The following is a 21,602-nucleotide window of genomic DNA, read 5'->3' on the forward strand; positions in this document are numbered from 1 at the left end:
TTTGAGATATATATATCTCGAACTATCTACTTCTTTTGTAAGGTCTGATGGCGTAGTGGGTTAAAGCATACTAGTTATGCCAGCTACTGGAAGGTAGTTGTGCTTTCTGGGTTCGAGTCCCACTGGTGGGTGTTGTCCAAAGATTGTTTATCTTCACTTGTGGTTTATGCAAGTATAGGCTTATAAGCTGGACACGAGTTCTCTCACATTGACAGTGGCTTGACGAAAATTGCAGACTGACCCCTCACTCATCTGGTGCCTTCGGGAGGTAGAGATGTTTGAGATATATATATCTCGAACTATCTACTTCTTTTGTAAGGTCTGATGGCGTAGTGGGTTAAAGCATACTAGTTATGCCAGCTACTGGAAGGTAGTTGTGCTTTCTGGGTTCGAGTCCCACTGGTGGGTGTTGTCCAAAGATTGTTTATCTTCACTTGTGGTTTATGCAAGTATAGGCTTATAAGCTGGACACGAGTTCTCTCACATTGACAGTGGCTTGACGAAAATTGCAGACTGACCCCTCACTCATCTGGTGCCTTCGGGAGGTAGAGATGTTTGAGATATATATATCTCGAACTATCTACTTCTTTTGTAAGGTCTGATGGCGTAGTGGGTTAAAGCATACTAGTTATGCCAGCTACTGGAAGGTAGTTGTGCTTTCTGGGTTCGAGTCCCACTGGTGGGTGTTGTCCAAAGATTGTTTATCTTCACTTGTGGTTTATGCAAGTATAGGCATATATATATATATATATATATATATATATATATATATATATATATATATATATATATATATATATATATATATATATATATTTTATCTGGTATATATCTGGTGAAAATGACCATTACCACAATCTTTATGGCCTTCAATTTTGTTATACTTAATATGCAGTCCTACTGGTTGGTTATCACTAGTTTGGTTTTCCTCAAATCTCCAAAACCCCTCTGTAAACTTCTATTTCCTGATTATATGGTATCCTATTGGGATGATCAAGTTTACTGTTACACTTGTCAGTTGAATGACCACATATTGGTGTAATGAACACAAGTTAGTATAATGAGCACAGGCTGATGTAATGAGCCAAGGAAGGGGTATTGAACAAAGGATGGTATAATAAGCAAGGGAGCTTGGGGGTAGCAGTGATTGTACCTCCAGTAAAGGTGAGAGTGGAGATGGTAGAAGAGGAAGTGCAAGCAGTGATATCAAGCTAGTATAGTAAGCTTACCTCAGAACATCCAGTGGAAATATGAAGTGGCATAAAGTTGCGCCATTCATAAACACTTATCTGATCCTTGCACGTAATGTGTAAACCACCAAAATGCCACTGTTGTATTCTTCTTAAAGCTCCATAAAACTCTGGAATCTCACTGAAATATATATTAAAAAAAAATTCAGATATTTAGAGCTTAATACACTTATTAAATGTTAAAAAGGATCCTTTCTAACAGCAGAGCATATAACTTGGAAAGGGCTTCCCCACAGAAAGCACATCAATTATCTGGAAAAGGTGCAAAGGCATACAACAAAGTAGCTTCTGGATCTAAAAACAAGTTATGAAGAGAGGCTATAGGCATTAAATATGCCAAAGCTAGAAGATAGAAGAAAAAGAGACATGATCACCTTTTACAAAATAATAACAGGAATCGACCAAAGTAACAAAGAGGAATTCCTGAAACTAGTGACTTTAAGAACAAGAGGTCACAGATTTAAGCTATTCAAGCTAAGGAATCAAAGGTGCCCAAAAAAATAGAAAGTTTTCCTTTGCAAACAGAGTTGTAGATGGTGGAATAAGTTAAGCAAGAAGGTGGTGGAGACCAAACCCGTAAGTAGTTTCAAAGCATAATATAACAATGAGTGCTGGGAAGACAGGACACCACAAGCATAGCTCTCATACTATAACTACACTTAGGTAATTACACAGTGTATATGCAACTGAAGCAATTTAAAAAAATATATAAAAACATGATTTATGCACATTATTTGCATATAAAACCAACGTTGAATGTAATGAAACGCCATTCTCTGGGCGAGACCCAGAGGCTCCCCGGAGCTATCCAGGCTGATATGTAATAAATTAGACTTTGGCATCAGTGTGAATGGAGCTCATAGGCCTACCGGGAACCTCGAGCCAGAACCTGGCCCCCCCTCAGAGAGGCACGAGTTGCAATGGCCTATAGAATAGCACATGTGATTTGGGGCATTCTATGTCTGCCATCGACCGGGTCAGGCACCCAGAAAGGTAAGCATCTCAAAACAAACCCTTATTCTGATTGAAACTACTACTGAAAGGCAAACGAGTGGATAGAATTCTCCAAAGAAAAAGAAGCAAACAAACATGACATCACCACTTGCCGCACCGCCATCTGCACAGCCCCCCTCCTCCCAAGGAGGGGGAAGGGGGAGCCCCAGACCCTCGTGTTGGCAACCCACACCTTCGGTTCTTCGGCTGATGTGAATGGCATTGGTCGTTGTGGCTTTCGCTCCTGATTTCTGTCCTCTGCCTTGTGGTGTGGGGCGAGTCTTCTCTGGTGGTGCGTGAGCCAGGAGTAATTTCCCAAGTACTCGGGCTGCATGTGCCCAGGGTCACCTTCCCTAGGTGCCCTGTAAGTACTGCCCTTGGGGCTTGGGGTTATCTTCCACAAGTCACCTTGTGGTCTACCTCTGTTGGTCTTTTGCTGCTCGGTAATTGACCCCCCTGAGTGTGCTGGGGGTTTTCCTTCTCCCTCGTTTACCTTAAGGTAAGGGGTAGTTTACACTGTTAGGGGGTGCAGGGTACCGCTTGTTATCACCTATAATGGCAGCCGGCTCTGTTCTGCCTGGGTATGTTGTCATCTTGCGGGGGTTTTTCTTTTGTTTTTGTTTTCCTGCTTGGTTGGTGGGGGGGGGGCTGCCTTTGGTTCATTGCCCCCTATCTATACCTTAGGTCTCCCTCTCTCTCTCTCTGTGTTCAAGGTGGTATCCCCTGCTAGGCCCCAGAGAGTGGACACATCCTGGGGGTTCAGCTTCTAGAAAGTTTGTTTGTAGACTTGGGCGCCAGTTAGCAGTACCCTGTCTGGGCTTCCCTGAGCTCGAGTTCCATCTCAGGACCCTGGGAATCCCCACGGGGGCGTGTGGGTCCAATGGATGTGACCCCTGAGTCCCCCCCCCCCCTCGCCAAAGTCTAATATAATACATATCAGCCTGGATAGCTCCGGGGAGCCAAAAGGGCTCCCCCCAGAAAGATATACTTACCTAGGATTTGGTGCGTATTTGTCCACTGCCCAGACCACATATATGAGATAACTTCCAATGTCTTGCAAATCATCAGCAAATTTGTGTAATGCTTCAGCCAAGAGGAAGTAGTCATTGTACCTATAAATATAATAATACATGTAAGTATATATTCCATTCATTATTTGAGGACTGGGGGGGGGGGGTTAAAAATGGCACAAGTCCTTGTGTACCACTATTACTATAATCTGAATTCAGAGTGCTAGTACTAAACAGTGCATAAGTAGACACTGTACGTGCAAATAATACATGTGATGCCACATCATTACATGCATTATTACGCACAACACAAGGCAAACTGGTCAAGGAATTACGAACAACAACATTACATATTAGGTTATTTTAAGAAACCTCATGGAAATTTAAAATGAAATAATGTTATGACCTGGGCCCAGTATTGAACTGTAGCAGATGAGATCCAGGATCGTATGTTTATATATAGAGATGTGAGGGACCTTAGCAGGTTATAGTTTTATGGTGATAAGTCACAGAAGTCGTGAGAGAGGGTTGTGCTTTGTTGAGCTCCTGGCAGTAGGACAAACCCTAACTGTGTGCTCCTTCAAGAGGGAATCAAGCAGGCGTTTATGTGTGAAGCCTGTTGGACAACTTAATGTACTGAAGTCAGGAGCACAAGAGCTGTGAGGCTGTCATAAAGAAACTTTGTTGGATATCTTAGAGGACGACACCTGGGAGCGCCTCAGCTGAGTGTGCTCGAGATACAAATTCTGCGGTAAGCTAATATAACAGTTGTTACAGTGGTTGTGTTCAAGCACTGCCTGTGCTTGAACGTGTACCCAGTGATCATAGCAAGTATTTATGTATATAGTACATATGTTCCATTGAGCTAGTGAGCCAAAATAAGAAAGTAGAGATAGGAAGACATGCTGGAGGGGAGGAGTGATTTGTCCGCCCTTGCCAAAGGTCAAGCACTGACTGAGTGGGGGAGGCCCCAGCCTCATGACCAGGGAGGCAGCCAGCGATGTGTCTGGACATGTTCCCAAGTAGACCCGCCCAGGATGGGGGAGGACCGTCGGGGCGATGCAATAGTGATTAAAGAGATGTCAGAATGAGGCGTTTTATTTTCTGTGAATACTGTACATTTAATTATGTTTTGTCAGGAAAACGTTTATTATGACATGATGATGGAATTGCAGGTTTGTGTGGGGAGAACTGCAAAGTTTGTGTAATTACTGTACCCAGGTGCAGTTACAGGATGAGAGCTACGCTCGTGGTGTCCCGTCTCTCCAGCACGCTTTGTCATATAACACTTTGAAATTACTGATGGTTTTGACCTCCACCACTTTCTCACCTAACTTGTTCCAAACATCTACTACTTTGTTTACAGAAGTGAATTTTCTTATACTTCTCCGGCAGCTTTGTTTCGTTAGTTTAAATCTATGACCTCTTGTTCTTGAAGTTCCGGGTCTCAGGAATTCTTCCCAATCAATTTGATCAATTCCTGCTACTATTTTGTAGGTAGTGATCATATTGCCTCTTTTTCTTCTATCTTCTAGTTTTGGCATAATTAATGCCTCTAACCTCTCCTCGCAGCTCTTGTCCTTCAGTTCTGGGAGCCACTTAGTGGCATGTCTTTGCACCTTTTCCAGTTTGTTGATATGCTTCTTAATATAAGATATGGGCACCATACAACAGCTGCATATACCAGCTTTGGTCTAACAAAAGTCGTGAACAATTTCTTTAGTAATTCTCCATCCTTGCATTTAAAAGCAAGTCTGAAGTTAGAAAGGGTAGCATAGGCTCCTCGCACAGTGTTCTTAATGTGGTCCTCAGATGACATATTCCTATCTAGAACCACCCCTAGATCTCTTTCTTTGTTAGAATTCTTTAAAGATTTCTCACATAATTTACAGGTTGTGTGGGATCTATGTTCTTCAATTCTTCGTTCCATAACATGGCATTTATTCACATTAAATTCCATTTGCCAAGTGGTGCTTAATAAATAATAAAATAAATACACAGTTTGCTTAATAATAATAATTAAATAATAATTAATAAATTAATAAATTTACAGCCCAAATAAATACAAACAATTTATTCACTGGTAGATTTTCCCACACCACTCTTGAATAGGGTTAGGCAATCTGCTCTAGACTGCAGACCATCTGTCCAACTAATTTGGGGATCTATTTCCCTGGGGTCTAGGCCTAGCCCAACTCCTATAGATGATACCCTGCCCCCCCCCCACTCCCTCCTTACACTAAGTGTCCTCTAATAGCCCCACTTATAACAAATAACATCATCAAAGAAACAATGTAGTTCAGCCCAAGCAAAAATAAATTTAAATGCCATAGACACAAATGGCATTACAAATACCATAATGAAGTGCCTCAATGCAGAAAGGAAGTATTGAAGGCAATGGTATTTTTGTACCCAGGATCTTCAAAAATGTGTTACTATGAAGGCTTAATGTCAAACAAAAAATGGAAAATCTGATGCAATTTTAAATATTAACCATAATATTCACAACATACAGTACCTACATAAACTCTACGAAAATATAAATTGTACTGCCAACTTCTGCTATGCTCTGTAGTATTCCCTGAATAAATAAACTGTACGCATTCTAATGTATCTGATGGTAGAGAGTAGGCACAAAGCGCTATCAACATTAGTCAATAAACCAATCCTGTGTTTACTGTGGAGGAGAGCTTTCTCAGAGCACAATATTATATACAGAAATCTTATAATTTGGTGTTTTTAACTAACCAGTTTAGTGTATTTGATGAAACTTACATACCCAGCTTTTTACTACACTTCATGTAGGACTATCCATAATATATAACAATACTATTTTCATTTCTGTTCATTTGATGTAATATATTTTACTTATTTTTATTGTTCACATAATCTTACTTTAATTTCAATTTGGAATCTCTATGTTATAAATATAGTAATTTTAAGCAAAAGTCAACTATTTACCTGAAAACATTTTCTTCTTGGTTATCAGCACATTCACTCTCCTTCCCAACAACCTCAAGGGTAACATATAATTCTTGTATGGGATCCTGTTTGGACCAATCATGCCACTGAGTCACAATACTGGCATCATCCACACAAGCTTCGTTTCCTTCATCATGATGGATAGTAGCAGAAGCTAGTCGTACTAAATGGCAACAGGAGTTTGGTTTTGAATTTTCTTCTTTAATTATTTTAACTGCAGCTTTTATTTCTTCATTTATAAAATTATTTGTCCGTTCTGAAATATTATAGAAGGAATATTATATAAGAAATTTTGTTAAACTTGTAATAAGAAAAACCAGCTAAATAGTGCATTAAGTATAACTATGCACAAAAGATTGAATGGGAATACTGTATAGACCAAACTTGGCTGACCAAACCTGGCAGGTTCCACCACCAAAACTTCCTCCTGCAGTTCCACACCCACATCCACAGAAGGGGGATAGGCTTTTGATCAAGTTCAGCTAAGAATCAAGGTTAAAGTGATTACCTTGGAGAGAAGGAAGAGAGAAAGTAGATCAATTTTTCTTCACCTACTGATGTATATATAATATTAGGCCCTCTCTCTAAAGAAAAGGAGGAACCCAATATGCACCAACCTCAGGCTAAGAAGGCTTCTGCACAACCAAGCGAAAACAATCACACACACTCCTGCACCACTGTATAATCACACATGCTCCTACAACACTGTATAATTACACACTCCTGCAACACTGTATAATTACACACTCCTGCAACACTGTATAATTACACTCTCCTGCAACACACTATAATTACACACTCCTGCAACACTGTATAATTACACACTCCTGCAACACTGTATAATTACACACTCCTGCAACACTGTATAATTACACACTCGTGCAACACTGTATAATTACACTCTCCTGCAACACACTATAATTACACACTCCTGCAACACTATAATTACACACACTCCTGCAACACTATAATTACACACACTCCTGCAACACTACAGTCTCCGTGGTGTAGTGGTAAGACACTTGCCTGGCGTTCCGCGAGCGCTATGTCATGGGTTCGTATCCTGGCCGGGGAGGATTTACTGGGCACAATTCCTTAACTGTAGCCTCTGTTTAACGCAACAGTAAAATGTGTACTTGGATGAAAAAACGATTCTTCGCGGCAGGGGATCGTATTCCAGGGACCTGCCCGAAACGCTACGCGTACTAGTGGCTGTACAAGAATGTAATAACTCTTGTATATATCTCAAAAAAAAAAAAAAAAAAAAAAAATTACACACACTCCTGCAACACTGTACAATTACACACTCCTGCATCACTGTATAATTACTCACTGTATGTATTATTACTTACTTACTGTTAGGTGACCAGAGGCTACAGTTAAGGATTAGTGCCCAGTCAATCCTCCCCAGCCAGGACACAAACCCAGGCCGTGAAACGCCAGGCTAAGAGTTTGGCCATGGGGGACTGCTTCTAATGTCTCTGTGGTTCTAAGTTTCCACCTGTATAATCAGGCACGCTCCTATATCAGTGCTTAATCATGCACAAACATAATATCTGCCGTTACCTGTTGAGATAAAGAGTAATATTTTATCCATTGTTGCGAGGAGTGTGGTGCCACGGCGTCTCCCGCCACTCTCTTCAACACTCTCCCTAGTGTCAACAGTGCAGTTCGCACACTAATATTTTTACCACTTCAGACACCAGCTTTGGACGTTTCGTATATGTGTGAATGCTCAAAATTAAAACGATTATATAATGCTATTAATAGTTAAAATCTTCTACTTAACAGGCATATAGTTATTAAATGAAGTTTAGTGATGTAATAGACATAATCCGGAGTTGGTAAGGACGCCGCCCGCCAGCGTAAACACAACACACTCTGAATGCCCACAAACACGATACAACGCACAAAACACAACACTGTTGTCAGTTTTTGGATAAACTCCTTTTATATTTATTATGTGATAGTTATACTTGTATAAGATGATAACTATTATAGGTAAGCGCCTAATATTTGATATTAATCAATAAAAAAGAAGTCAGAAGCCACACGCCTGTCTGTACATGTCTTTTGTGTAAAAGTATTTTGGGCGCTCATGTACTTGTGCGCTAGCTGGCGTTCACATCTGTTCTCGCCTACAAGCATTAGAACTACACAGGCGAATTTATTTATTTATTTATATGCAAGAATATACATTTTCTCGAGAGAGTACATAGCATTGGTGTTCTTACATTCTTTTTAAGCCACTAACTTGCAAAGCCTTTCGGCATGTCTAGACCTGCCCAAAACCTGCCCAAAACCAAAACCAAAACCAAAACTGCCTATTTATCTTTACCATTTACCAATAATAATATTAATAGTTATATATTTACAACATGGTACAATGGGTTTGTAAAATAAAATGTTATTATAAATAAATAGTAAAAATTATTTGTGTTCTATTATTGTTGTAAAATAAAAAATACGAAAAGAAAGTTTGTAAAATAAAAAATACGAATGTACATTATTTCAATTCAATTTCTTTCTATATTATGCACCCCATACCCATCCCGTGGGCGGTGGTGTAAAGGATTACAGAGGCACATAATCGGTCCGGGGTACAATGGAGTAAAGGAGTATGGCAAGGCTAGGCAACCTAGGTAATAAATAATTGCCTCAAGTCTCCGAAATTTAGTTGATGTTCCTGGGATATTGCTGCCCGCAGGCTGATCAAAGGCAGTCCAAGTTGGTAATCAATTCCCTCTTTACGAGCAAAAGTCTTGGCCAACTCATCAGTTCTATCATGCATTCGGAGACCAATATGGGAAGGAATCCACAGGAGACAAACTCTGACTCCATCATTAATTATTTCACTATATCTGTGTCTAGCTTCAGAGATAAGCACGTCACAGTTATGCCTTGGGAAGCTGAGGGCAGTCAAGGATGACAGGGAGTCACTTACAATTAGCGTGTCAACTTTGGATTCATATACGCGCTTCATATAGTAGACAAGAGACTGCTGACTATTTGTGGAGTTCATGTAGATCTCTTTGTAAGACTTCAATATCGTTATCATTTCCCATTTTACCATAAATATTTGTGTACTCTGCAAATTTGATGATGTGGTTTGTAATATTCTCGTCTATGTCATTGATGTATATGACAAACAGGGTGGGTCCTAAAATTGGCCCTTGTGACACCCCACTTCTACACTCATTCTTCCATCAGCTATTTCTTTGATATTTACGATATCTTAAATTTTCATAATTGTTGCTGTATTTTTTTTTTTTTTACGTGGCAACGTTCGCCTGGATTTTGTTTCAGAGAACTTTCTCCTCCCAAGGGCCTCCCGCGAGGGCCTCCCAAACACTCGAATGCGCCTTTGTTTTGATCGGCTCACGTGGATTTGTTTACGGTCGATGTGGCACCATCTGCTTCACACTCCAGACATTATTATCTATAAACGAGGTCCGTGACGGAGGTGTGGAGGCAGTTTGAGTCTCCAGGGAACACAGGTAACCGTTGTGGTTCTGCAACACAAGCTTTTATCCTCAGACAGTCATGTTAAATGAATATTTGTAGTTCGCGTCTGCTGTTTCTAAGGAGAGAGGGGGCGGGACTTCCAGCGTCAACCTCATTAATGGGAACATGTGACTCGCAATGATAGGTAATATATGTTTCCTCATGATTGGAAGTGAGGGGTTTTCTTGTTGCATCACTAATAAAGAAGGTAAAGGGTAGATGAGTATGGGTATAGGAGTCTCGTGAGTTTTCAGTGTGTGTTGGGGAAGGTGGAGAAGTGAGGAGGGTTGGTGAAGGTCGGGGCTGACAAGTTCAAGGTGCTTCCAAGGTAAAACTGGTCCTACCAACGGTACTTTGTACAGTCTGGGAGGAGAGCGCTCTTCATCTTCAGAACACTATGTTAATGATTGGTTTGATTTTCTAAAAGTAATTCAGATGTAAAGTGTCTTACATGCCCATCAGCAAAAAGATTAAGGAAAACCAGCACTCCTCAAAACAACAACATATGAAACTACTGATTCCTTTATAAGTAACTTAGGGCCTCACGAGCACTATGCTTACACTGATGGGTCTGTTCAAATGTCAACAGGGCAACACTGCAGCAGACTGTAGAATATACAAAGACAACATGTGTACACAGACTACAAGTGTGAGACTGATTAATAATTGGCTTAGCTCTACACATACAGAATTAGCTGCACTTCAACTTGCCACTAATGCACTGACAAACAGTGGAGGAGTAATTTTCTGTGATTCAAAGTCAGGTCTTCAGGCACTTAAAATTCCCAACATACAAAATAGATAATAGGAATGTTGTAATATTCATTATAAACATAATCTTTAATAATAGGGAGTCAGAGGTCACTCCCTGCAGTACCTTAAGTCTTACCTTACTGACAGGCTCCAATATATTTCTGTGAATAATTCAATTTCTCCCACCCTACCCATCAACATTGGTGTTCCCCAGGGCAGCATACTTGGCCCTCTCCTCTTTCTCATCTACATTAATGACCTCCCAAATGCCTCCCAACATCTCAAACCAATTCTATTTGCTGACGACACGACATTCATTTACTCCAGTCCTGACCCCCTTGCTCTAAATGTCACAGTGAATACTGAGCTAAATAAAGTCCATCACTGGCTAACTGCCAATAAACTCACCCTCAATATTAACAAAACTTTCTATATTTTGCTTGGCAATATATCCTCAAATCAAATAAATCTCAGGATTAACAATACCCAAATTTGTAACAAAGTAGATGGCAAATTCCTCGGCGTTCTCATTGACCGCAAGCTGAATTTCCAGGAACACATTCTAAATATATAAAAAAAAAATCAAAAACTGTTGGCATTTTTTCTAAGATCAGATATTATGTACCTCGCCCTGCCCTGGTGACACTCTATTACGCTCTCATCTATCCTTATCTCAACTATGGTATTTGTGCTTGGGGTTCTACTACCCAAAATCATTTACATCCTCTAATTACTCAACACAAAGCTGCTATTAGGACAATATCTAACTCTAGCCCCAGACATCACTCGGTATCCTTACTCAAATCTGTGAATATGTTAGATATTAAGTCACTGCACATCCTCTCATGTGTATTTTATATATATAAAACGTTGAACTGTAATGTCAATTCTGACCTTAAAAGCTTCCTAGAAGGTTGTAACAGATCCCATGAGCACCACACCAGAAACAAATACCTATTTGATATTCCAAGAGTACGACTTAGTCTTACTAGAAATGCTTTACAAATCAAGGGACCTCGAATGTGGAATGACCTTCCCAATTATGTTAAAGGCTACCTCTCCCAACCAGTTTAGGATAAAAACTAAGTACCACCTAATTAACTCAATGTAACCTACCTCACCCCTAAATGTCAACCCATGTCCAAAATTTGAAACAATGCTGTTTGTTGACCAAATAGTATTTTTGCTTTTTTCTGCCATGTTTCCCCCTCCCCCCTTTTTTCATTTTTTCTGATTTTTTCTCAACACAATTTATACTTTAATCCAAGTTAGTATTAAGTTTTAGTCTTAGTGTTTTCCCTGCCCGAAATGCTTTGCGTAATAGTAACTTTAGGCATTGTATGTACTAGCTCTATCTATAAATCCAACTTTTGTATTTCACCTTGTATGTATGTACTTTACCTGAATAAATATTTGTATTTATATTTGTATTTTGTTTGTACACAGAGCAAGAGTTTGAGTCTCATTTGTATAGATACCATCTCACATAGGTGTTGTCAAGCATGATGACATGGACATTTGCATCTAAAATTGCATATGATAAGGCCAGGTTTTGGCCTCTACTTGCTGGTAGGCTTGTATGACTTGCAAGTTCCTGATGTGATTCAAATTGGGTGGTTGTGAGAAATAGTGAGCCTCCTAGAACCCACCACGAAGAGGCATTTTATTATATTCAGTGCTGATTTTTCTTCTTTGCATAAGCATTGGTAGAACACTACTTTATAATACTGTACTATTTTCCTGGTTTTAACAAGGTATCTACGGTGGATATTTTCAGCTCAACAAATTGTGTGATACATTTCTGTATAGAAGAGTCTGCACATGATAAATGTTCCTGAGAAAACAGATTATACTATCCCAGTAGAAATCTTTTTATATTTAAATAGGACCTCTTTAAGGGAGCTTAAAAAAAAAAAAAAAGTGGGTTGGACATGTACAGTATATGAGTGGGATTGGGTGGTTATAAATAGGAGCTGCCTCGTATGGGCCAATAGGCCTTCTGCAGTTACCTTTGTTCTTATATTCTTATTTTCTCTTTATTTTAGAATACCAGCAGGACTATGAACAATGGCAGCGAGGGAGAATTGGATGGGTTATGCGAGTCCCTCAACCAGGCAGAACTAGTGGCCATGGTTGAACTGCAGCTGTCAGAAGTTGACATGCTACAAGTATGAAAAGTTTCAGGTTTAAATTTAGTCATTATCAAATGTTACTGTATATTATTTTTTGTAATTACTTATGCAGTTTAACCCTTGCATTGCACTAGCCGGCATATTAGAGTGTGTGCTAATATGCCAGCCGACATGTGATTGTATTAGTATATCATAAGATTCAAAACTCCCATGCATACAAGGAGACATAAATTTGCTTCCTCGGGCCTCCAGTAACCATCCCCCATCTTGAAAAAACATTCTGAGTCCCTTACTTTCCTTCCATAGGCTTAGTAACATGGCCTACATTACTAAGGCCCCATGATACGTTTAGGAACGTACTGGGCAGCCATACTATAAACCACTGAAATTTTAACACCAAGTGAGTGATTTCCATTACAGTATATATTTCGGACAAAACGTGTGCTATGTCCAATTATAATATTCAGGCTTATACATACAGTATATATTAGTATGAATAAATACATGGTGTGTGCATATATTTATTTACATATCTGTTTATATGTGTATTTTCAAAGTTATACATAATGAACACCATCTTTGACACACAGATACAACTTGTTAGAGCAAAAAACTAAATAAATAAAGTGAGAAACTGAAAATAAATCAACAAAAGTTATTCCCATGCAGTAACTCGCCTCATTTTTACACAAAGAAAAATGCAACTTCTCTAGGCCACTACAGCTAAACTATAAGAGGTAGAGACATTTTACTATAAAAGTATTTTTAAACATTGTGCTATAAAAAATTATTTCTGCTTGCTGTCTTTCAATTGCAGAGTACTGTACCATATTATTGCTCTTGATATTTCTTGATCTAGTCTATGTTCCCTGATCCACGGGAGTTAGTGGTGGAAGACCCATCAGTGTTGTGTGACTTGAGGGACTTTGCTGAAGGCCGCACGTTGCTTCTTCCTCCATGTCTTGACTTGATCATCAATTTGGAAGTTAAAAAGGTATTGAATTTTTTTTAGAATATATTATTAAAGGTATAAAATAAGTTCATTACTTAGCAAATAAATTTTGTTATCCTCCCCTTACTATGTAATGTATGAATCAGAGACATCCCTCACCTCATTCACATGTATTTTCATCTTGCATTTAACGAGTGCAAGTGAACAGTTCATTTTACCCCACTAGAACAATTTATTGTTCACGGTGATTACCAAATTGATTTGCCGATTGGTTAATAAACTTCTCTATTATCACATCTTATCTCTCAAAAATGTTGCTGTGCACAATCTGTATTATCATCAACATTAATTTTAACAAGATCATCTGTAAGTCATCTTTCTCAACTTATTTAAAATATTTGATCTGCTTGTGCCTTTTATAACACTAAAATGTTTCTTTCTATCTTTGTCTCCTCTAGTCTTTCTTTCACTTGGCCATATTCATCTGATTTCTCTGTTCAACTAGCAGTAAATAGTTACCTGAAAGTCAATAGTTTATCTAAGGGACCTCGGTAAGCCTAACAGGCTTCCTGTCCCCGTATATGGGAACCAAACCAAACACATTTTTAGAACTTTATCCATTATATTTTTATAACTAATGTACTCATAAAATTTTAAATTTTCACTGCTCTAAATTTTCCCATTTGAGAAGTGGTAAATTTTATCCATTATATTCTTACTCTTGTTCATAACTGCTTTACTAATACCCTGTAGGTGTGGAGGTAAGCAAAGTCACTTGCTCACCTTGCAAATGAGAATGACTTGGGTTCAAGTCTTGGGTAGGATAATCTCGGAGACCCAGTTGTTGCCTATTGGGAGCCAGGACTAGAACCTGGCTCACTCAATGAGGCAAAAGGAGCATGGGATCAGACATCAACCACAAAAACTGGAAAGAAACCACCCTAAAAGTATAAGCACAGCCAAACAAGTGACGGCTTTAACCCATTAACTGCTCGGCTTCCAAATATGACCCCCCCCCCCCCAGTGCACAGGAAATAAATTCTCTGGAAAAAATTATTTTCTGTTTTGAAAATGTCGAAAACCCTACCCTGAGTATGGGTAAAGTAACTGTAAGTCAAAATTGTATTTACTTTGGCTGCTATGGGGTCTGTAAGTTGGTGCGTGACGTCATCATTCCCCATTCGCCCGTGGCGTACACTCCCGGGGCCAGTAGGGCGCCCAGGGCAGGATGCGTGTGCTGCCGCGAATATATTTTTGTTCATTTTTTTTACACGGTTCCAAATACATTTTATTTGTTTTTACGTGCCAATCCTACATATAATGAACACATACACTATATTGTGGCAGTAGAACATCCATACTGTCCGAAGACACTGTGTTACGTGCATGACACATGTGTACACATATCTGGCACATATTTCCAATGTATCATGCTAATTTATGCATATATTCAATCTATTTACACACTGTACAGTATCACACACTATATATACACACACACACCATAAACACACTCAGAACTCCACGAGTGCGAGCTGCCACACCCAGCCAGCCAGTCTTCCCTCTCTCCTCCAACATCGTACTCGCCATCACCCCTCCTTCCACCATACTGTTATTCACACCAATGTTTCATGTTCATTTATGTATATTGTTACGGCCACAATGGGTCGCAACCGGGTTCTTTGCTGGTGGAACTAAAGTTCTGGTATCTGGCCCCAAGTTAGTAGTGGCTTTCAAGGAGTGAGCTCGGTAATGCAACTAAACACAATGGGGGAGGTGCATTGAATACGACACTTCATCAATTATCAATATATTCACATATAAGGGCTAAATAATACAAGTTATATATATATATATATATATATTGACATTATTAGGTGATGCTGTGGTTACAACCTGAACAGCAGTGCTGTGAGCTCATGCTGCGTGCGCCAGCCTTGGTTGCTCACTCAGTACTGAGGCTCTCACACCCGGGAATGTGGCCCACAATTTTTTTTAAAGATGGCATCTGTTTACAAGAGCCCTGAGGAAGCTGATGTGAACCCCATGTAGCCACGGGAGTTTTGAATGGAACACTAAAAATATAAATACCCGGAGGCGCGTTACGCACCCCCATTGAGGGCCTGCAGGTGCGTTGCGCAGTTTAGGGGTTAAGGAAATGAGGCACTCGTAGATAAACAAAGTAAACATTGCTATGGGGCAACTCCCCTAATCCCAATTCACTTGATTGCCATCAGATGGCAACCCAGGTCACTGAGGTTTCATCCAGCCTGCCACCTTACTCTGGAGCCAACCTTACCTAACCCTCCCATCCCTACAGAAAAAAATGGGAGAGAACAGGGATTGAGAAGTGACTGGGGGCCCACCAGAAAAGGGTATTTCATTAAAATCAACATTTGATTTCTGAGAGATCCCTTCATTAGTTCCTAGACTTACTTATAAGAGGGCCTTGGTAGAGGGACCCAGCTTTCTCAAAAAGAAAAAACAAGATGAGTAAAACAGAAAAGGTAGACTGGGCATACTTTGGGAGGTGAATGGATGGACTAGGTCGGGTGTATAAAGTTTAGAACAGTTACCCAGTAACAGTGATTGTGTGCTTTGTTTACCTCATTTCTTTCAAGCTGTTTCTTGTTTTGTGGTGCTCAGTGTTTCTTGTCTCCCCACCCCATGAAAATTGGGAAATGGAATAAGAATAATAATAATGATGATGATTGATCTAATTTGTAATTTCCGGAATAAAATACTGTACTGTACTGTTAAAATTTCTTCACATTAATGGAGGTTCAGTTCATATACAAAAAAGGCACTTCATAGGCTAGGAAATCTTAAGTGCTACAGTATAATTGATAAGACAATAAATCAAGAGTAAATATCATTTGGTTGGGTTTCCCCAAATGGGAAAAATAACCTCGAGTTAGTTTTATCTGCTTATTTATTTAATTTGGAGCCATGGTAATCAAACCACATTGGGACCAAAGAGCCAAAGCTTAACCCCTGCAAGCACAACTAGGTGAGTGCACATCAGAAAATTAAGGAACAACAACATTTCTTCATTTTCTGATGCGTGGTTTGAATATCATAGTTTCAGTCACATTATTGTGACTCGTCATCTGCATTAGAGCCATTGCCTTCTAATTTTTTTTTTTTTTTTTTTTTTTTTTTTTTTTTGTCAGGGCTGTCTGAGCATGAGTGTCATTCTCCCTCACCACTATCCAGCTGTGCAGCCCAATATATTTGTTCGTTCACAAACACTGAGTCGTGATGCCCAGCATCGTCTCAACCAGGAGCTTTTGGGGTGTGTTTTCCGTATTTGGCTTTTTTATTTATATAAATTGTATAAAGTACAGTATTGTACTGTATTTTAATATACTATATATTTTATGACAAGATATAACCTAGTTTTCCAAGTTCTTACATTTGGTTGATTCCAAAAGTAAGATCCGTTATGTCTTATGATTGTAATCATTCACATAGATTAGAACATATAAGAAGAATGTAGGATTTAGGGAAACTGATGAAAGCCCATTGACCCATATGAGGCAGCTCCTCTTAATATCCACCCAAATTCATTCATGTACGGTATATGTCTAACCTACATTTGAATAATCTATCATTCCCATGTCACTTATATTATTTGGTACTTTTTTCCATAAATCAGCAACCATTTCCAAAATAGTACAGTATTTACCTAGGTTTTTCTTGAATCTAATCTTACCCCATTGATATTCAGTGTTTCGTAGCTCTTAACTCCTTGTCTCTCTAGAAAATGTATGGTAAGCTTTTTGAATATATATTTGTAAGGATTCTAATTCCTGACAGGAACATATGAATAAAGTTATTGTGTTCACTAGTCCTACCTTGCAGTTATCATGCATTGGTTCCGAAAATCATTGTCCCTGCGACCCGCGGGGATGCCCAGTTGACTAGACGACCTGACCAGAGACGTCCCTGCGACTCGACGTCTCTGGCCAAGTCGTCTAGTCAACTGAGCTGTTAAATACAGCTGCTTGTCGCCTGACATATTATTTGTAGCTCAGTTGAATTTGGTGGCAAACTTTTTTGCTGCATACCTTGCTTGCAATTGCACAATTTTGGGTCAGATTCAAGAGTTACTTGAACTATTATCCCTCTTGTTTTCCACTACTTCTAGTTTTTTTTTTATTTCCTGAGGATAAGGTGCAGAAGGGGGGTCAGATGCAAGTCTTCATTCCAGTCATTGACAAGTATTCTTGGCGAAAGATTGCCTTCCCTTGGGGTGGTAGCTTATGGGGTCAGCCTTGCAGCTTGTTCGAGGTAGAGGTTCTTGTGATCAGATGCCTCCCCCCTCATGTGTGGCTCTTTTACTTTGTTTGGCTGCCTTCACCTGCTTTGGGAAAGTCTGGCAAAGGTCAGTCTTGATCCTTTTATATGCATTCATCTGATAAACTGTAATGATAGTGAGCTGGAAGAACTTCTCCAGGCCTTTTTCCAAACTTAGGTCAGGGATTCCTGACCTTCCCCCTACTATCATTTTAGTGATTGCTATCCATTGAACATCATTAAAATTACTGTACAGATATATAAAAGGTGGTAAGTTATATGCAGTCCTCTGTCTTGAGAGAACTATTATTTTTTCATTAGACATTTTGATTAAAATTCTGAATTCAAATGTTTGTCTAAACTTTTACATGTACATACACTTCTACAAATGATAAATATGATTTGTAAATGTTTGTAAATTTTTACAGGTATTTAAAGACTTTACAAAAAGGTGATTTGTGCATAGGACCTGCTGTTACATGGTTGCAAGAGAAAGGTGAGACATTTTTTGATCATTCTGAAGAGCTGCCAAAAACTGATGCACATTCACTGGAAACCAAAGACACTAAGTTTGCTCGGCTGTGGATTTACTCTCACCATATATACAGCAAGGTAAATATGGCTATGTATTTCTGTTTCTTGGACTTCAAATAAAGAACTTCCGGGGCTCGCCTATTTCTGGGCAAGCACCCAGAAATATGGCATAAAAGTACAGAGCTTTTAACTGCGCTTGGACTCGATTTTATTTGATTGACTGTTACGCTTTGTGTTCTGTTCGACAGGAAATCGAGTGTAAAAGTGTACACTAGCATGCATAGTGTTTCGGGCAAGTCCTTAATCCTAATATTCCGTATGTATGTATTTGTGTGTACAGTATTTACAAATTGTGTAACTAGTTTCACAAGATTGGCAGCCTTCTATATCTTGAGAAGGGTTCCAAGATTGGCACCTTCTTTGATAATTACTTCACTTATTAAAGTACTTTTTCAAAAGTTAGAAGCAGTTTTGCCCGCTTCTAACCTTCTTTTGTGATAGTTATTATACTGTACATATGTATATAAAAATATTTAAACTTTGCTAGTTTTGAACTTATAGACACATTATCATGTGCATGTTTTAAATTGGTATTTTAGTTTTTGAGTGGTTTGATTGATTAAACTTCTTCCATTTCAACAATTCCAGGTAAAGCGAAAAGACATCCTAGACTTGTCAAAGGAATTTGATTTAACTGGATTCTGTTTACCTGGCAAGCCAGGTATCATCTGTGTTGAGGGCTTATCATGCAACACTGAAGACTGGTGGCACAAGGTACCAATCTCATTCTGTACTTGGATTTATAAAACAAAATTATTTTAATGCTTTCATTTAAAAAAAAAGACAAGATGATATTCATAATGTAAGATAATTTAGCAATTTTATCTTTTGCATTATCACTTATTTCCATCTGCATTGCTGATGTTTTGTTTCTCCTGGTAACTCCCCGTTCTTGAGGTAACCTTGTGGGAAATCTTCCAGAGACATTTCGGTTGCCTCAAGTAATTTTAATATTTTGGAACATTACTTGAAACATTTGTTTATGAATGAAAATTGCTCAGGAAGCATAAACACTCAATTTTAAAGTGGTTGGGGGTATAGAAAAAACTTGTAATGTTGTCACATTCTATGCTTTTTCACTAAATAACTGTGGACAGTGAAGAGGAGAGGAAGATGTATGACACAAGGTGGTATTATATTTGAAATGAAAATATGATAACCAAACCACAAACCAGAAGATGAAGAGAACAATGTTTCAGTCCATCCAGGACCATTATCAAGTCAATTGTGATAATGGTCCAGGACGGACCGAAATGTTGTCATCTCTTCATCTTCTGGTGTGGGGTCTGGTCATCATATCTTCAGCCACGTTATTGTGACTTATCATCTGCATTTGAAATGAAAATGTGTATAGCAGAAAAAAAAGTTTAAGTGTGTTCAGACATTTCTCCACACCAGCAGTTTTTAACTTGTACTTTTCCCAGGTGTTCTTTATTGATTTGTGTTAATAAGAGTAACATTTCTAAATTCTTCACCATAAAAGGGTTTATTTGACTAAGAAGCTTTTGAAAAATTACCTAGCAAATGACAGTTTGGGTGGGTATAAATAGGAGCTGCCCTGCATGGGTCTATAGGCTCTCTGCAGTTTCTTTTATTTTTATTATTTTGTCAAGGGAGGGTACAGAAGACATTTGAATTTATGAATGAACTGTTATTTATCATTCTGGCTGGACTGAATATTTTCAAGTGACACCCTAGTACAGGGCTACCTCGGTTTAAGAATTTAATTTGTTCCTAGAGACAGTTTGTAAACCGAAGCAAATTTCCCCATAAGATATAATGGGAAATGAATTAATCCGTTCTTGACTCCCCAAAAACTTCACTTCAAAGTAAATTATATACCTAATTCACCCAAATCTTCACTACAAAAGTATGTTCAAATTATTACTTACCCTTGCTGATGATGCCTGTTGGCGTATGGAAGATGGTGAGGAGGGGGGAGGAGGAGGAGAGGTGTTACTGTTTGGAAAGGGAGTCTTATACCACCTGAATAAAATTTAATATATTTTATTATTGTGAAATTGTTAGTATTTGCTTAATTTCAGGTTAGATCATGGAACTGGCAGAAGATTCTTTGTAAAAAGCGTGAAGAGAAAGAAATGACAGCTGAGGAGGACGTATCAAAATGCCGGCGTTTTTCTACATTTGAAGAACTTGGTTCAGATAATAATATCCGTGTAAAGAGTAGTGGGTTTCATGTAGACATGGGTGATGTCTTTAGGTACTTGGAAAACCATGAGTCAGGGTATGTTTTTAAAGAGTACTTTGGAATAAGTGGCCGGCCTACTTGACATGCCACGTAAGTGTGCAAGCTAAACATAGTAGATTTACATAATTGCTTTATGATTGGGACAGGGATAATATAATGTTTTCCATTACATGCTAGCTTCATTCTGGTGATGAGAGCTTTGTCTAGAATATTTTATTCTTTATAAAATTTTAAAAATATAACATGCTCTATATTTTTACTCTACAGTATGTTAATTAAATTATAAACAACTAGTATAAATATATCCAAACAGTCTAGTCTTGATTATTTGAGGTAATTGGTTAAAGATGATGTATTAATCTCTGTTAAAACAAGTGCATGTAATGAAAGGTGCCTCATACATATGCACTATATGTATTTAATAGTATATGAATGGTTCTATATATGCACGAGTGGATAGCATTTCAATTGGAGCACGAAGCACAGTTCAAGCCTTTATTTACTCGCATCTGGGTTAATAGATTCTCTGATAATGAAGACTTGGCAATCAACTTACTGAAACAAGTTGAACAATAAGTTCTCATTAACATGACTTATTTTACCTCAATTTATTTTGTACACAATAAAACTTATGTAAAACTTTCATTGCCATTGATTCAACTCTTAGAAACCTTTTCTGCAAATTTCAAATAAGTGTGACATGGCAAAGTTAAAGTGCACGTCGGTCTGAAATTTTCAACACTGTTGGGAAATCTCGCCGAGGGTAATTAAATGCTTTCCGAGAAATCCTCCATAGCTCTCTTCATCTTATGGCACTGACACAGCATTCTATTTTGGAACCATTGGCATGGTGCTTGCAGCCAGTGGGCAATGTTGTCCCCTTAAAGAGGTGGGGAACCATGCAAGGATTATAGATCAACTCAA

General features: G+C 38.7%; 2 protein-coding genes across 6 annotated transcripts in view; one reads left to right on the forward strand and one right to left on the reverse strand.

Moving 5' to 3' along the window:
• The window catches only part of mi (minus), a 34,931-nt gene extending 26,825 nt beyond the window's left edge, over window positions 1–8,106 (reverse strand). Inside the window, exons 1-4 of one of the 3 annotated variants that reach the window (XM_045765706.2) lie at window positions 7,802–8,106; window positions 6,215–6,491; window positions 3,236–3,355; window positions 1,230–1,371 (exon numbers count right to left, since the gene is read on the reverse strand). In XM_045765706.2, coding sequence (XP_045621662.1) covers window positions 1,230–1,371; window positions 3,236–3,355; window positions 6,215–6,491; window positions 7,802–7,832 — 570 coding nt within the window. In that variant the 5' untranslated portion in view covers window positions 7,833–8,106. The remainder of the gene's footprint in view (window positions 1–1,229; window positions 1,372–3,235; window positions 3,356–6,214; window positions 6,492–7,801) is intronic. The other 2 variants (XM_069325967.1, XM_045765705.2) reach the window with 2 other exon arrangements.
• Window positions 8,107–9,542: 1,436 nt separating this feature from the next.
• On the forward strand, window positions 9,543–21,321 carry LOC123772487 (RWD domain-containing protein 2A). 3 transcript variants are annotated; one of them, XM_045765699.2, is made up of 7 exons: window positions 9,543–9,732; window positions 12,538–12,660; window positions 13,484–13,618; window positions 16,750–16,871; window positions 18,304–18,487; window positions 19,058–19,183; window positions 20,515–21,321. In XM_045765699.2, exons 2-7 carry the CDS (start codon window positions 12,553–12,555, stop codon window positions 20,758–20,760), a joined length of 921 nt encoding a protein of 306 aa, XP_045621655.1. In that variant the 5' UTR covers window positions 9,543–9,732; window positions 12,538–12,552; the 3' UTR covers window positions 20,761–21,321. The 3 variants fall into 3 exon arrangements, with proteins under 3 accessions (XP_045621655.1, XP_045621656.1, XP_045621657.1); XM_045765700.2 differs by lacking the exon at window positions 9,543–9,732 and adding an exon at window positions 9,756–9,884; XM_045765701.2 differs by lacking the exon at window positions 9,543–9,732 and adding an exon at window positions 10,047–10,067.
• The last annotated feature ends 281 nt before the right edge of the window (window positions 21,322–21,602 follow it).

Source organism: Procambarus clarkii, chromosome 17 (assembly GCF_040958095.1).
Source record: "Procambarus clarkii isolate CNS0578487 chromosome 17, FALCON_Pclarkii_2.0, whole genome shotgun sequence".
In the NCBI taxonomy this organism is placed as follows: domain Eukaryota; kingdom Metazoa; phylum Arthropoda; class Malacostraca; order Decapoda; family Cambaridae; genus Procambarus; species Procambarus clarkii.

What these genes read in the sequence shown, in the direction of transcription:
- LOC123772487 (XM_045765699.2), top strand. Translation starts at nt 12,553, where the DNA reads ATGAACAATGGCAGCGAGGGAGAATTGGATGGGTTATGCGAGTCCCTC. An exon ending in CAGAAGTTGACATGCTACAA is followed by an intron (nt 12,661 to 13,483) that starts GTATGAAAAGTT and finishes TTCTTGATCTAG; the next exon opens with TCTATGTTCCCTGATCCACG. An exon ending in CTCAACCAGGAGCTTTTGGG is followed by an intron (nt 16,872 to 18,303) that starts GTGTGTTTTCCG and finishes AAATTTTTACAG; the next exon opens with GTATTTAAAGACTTTACAAA.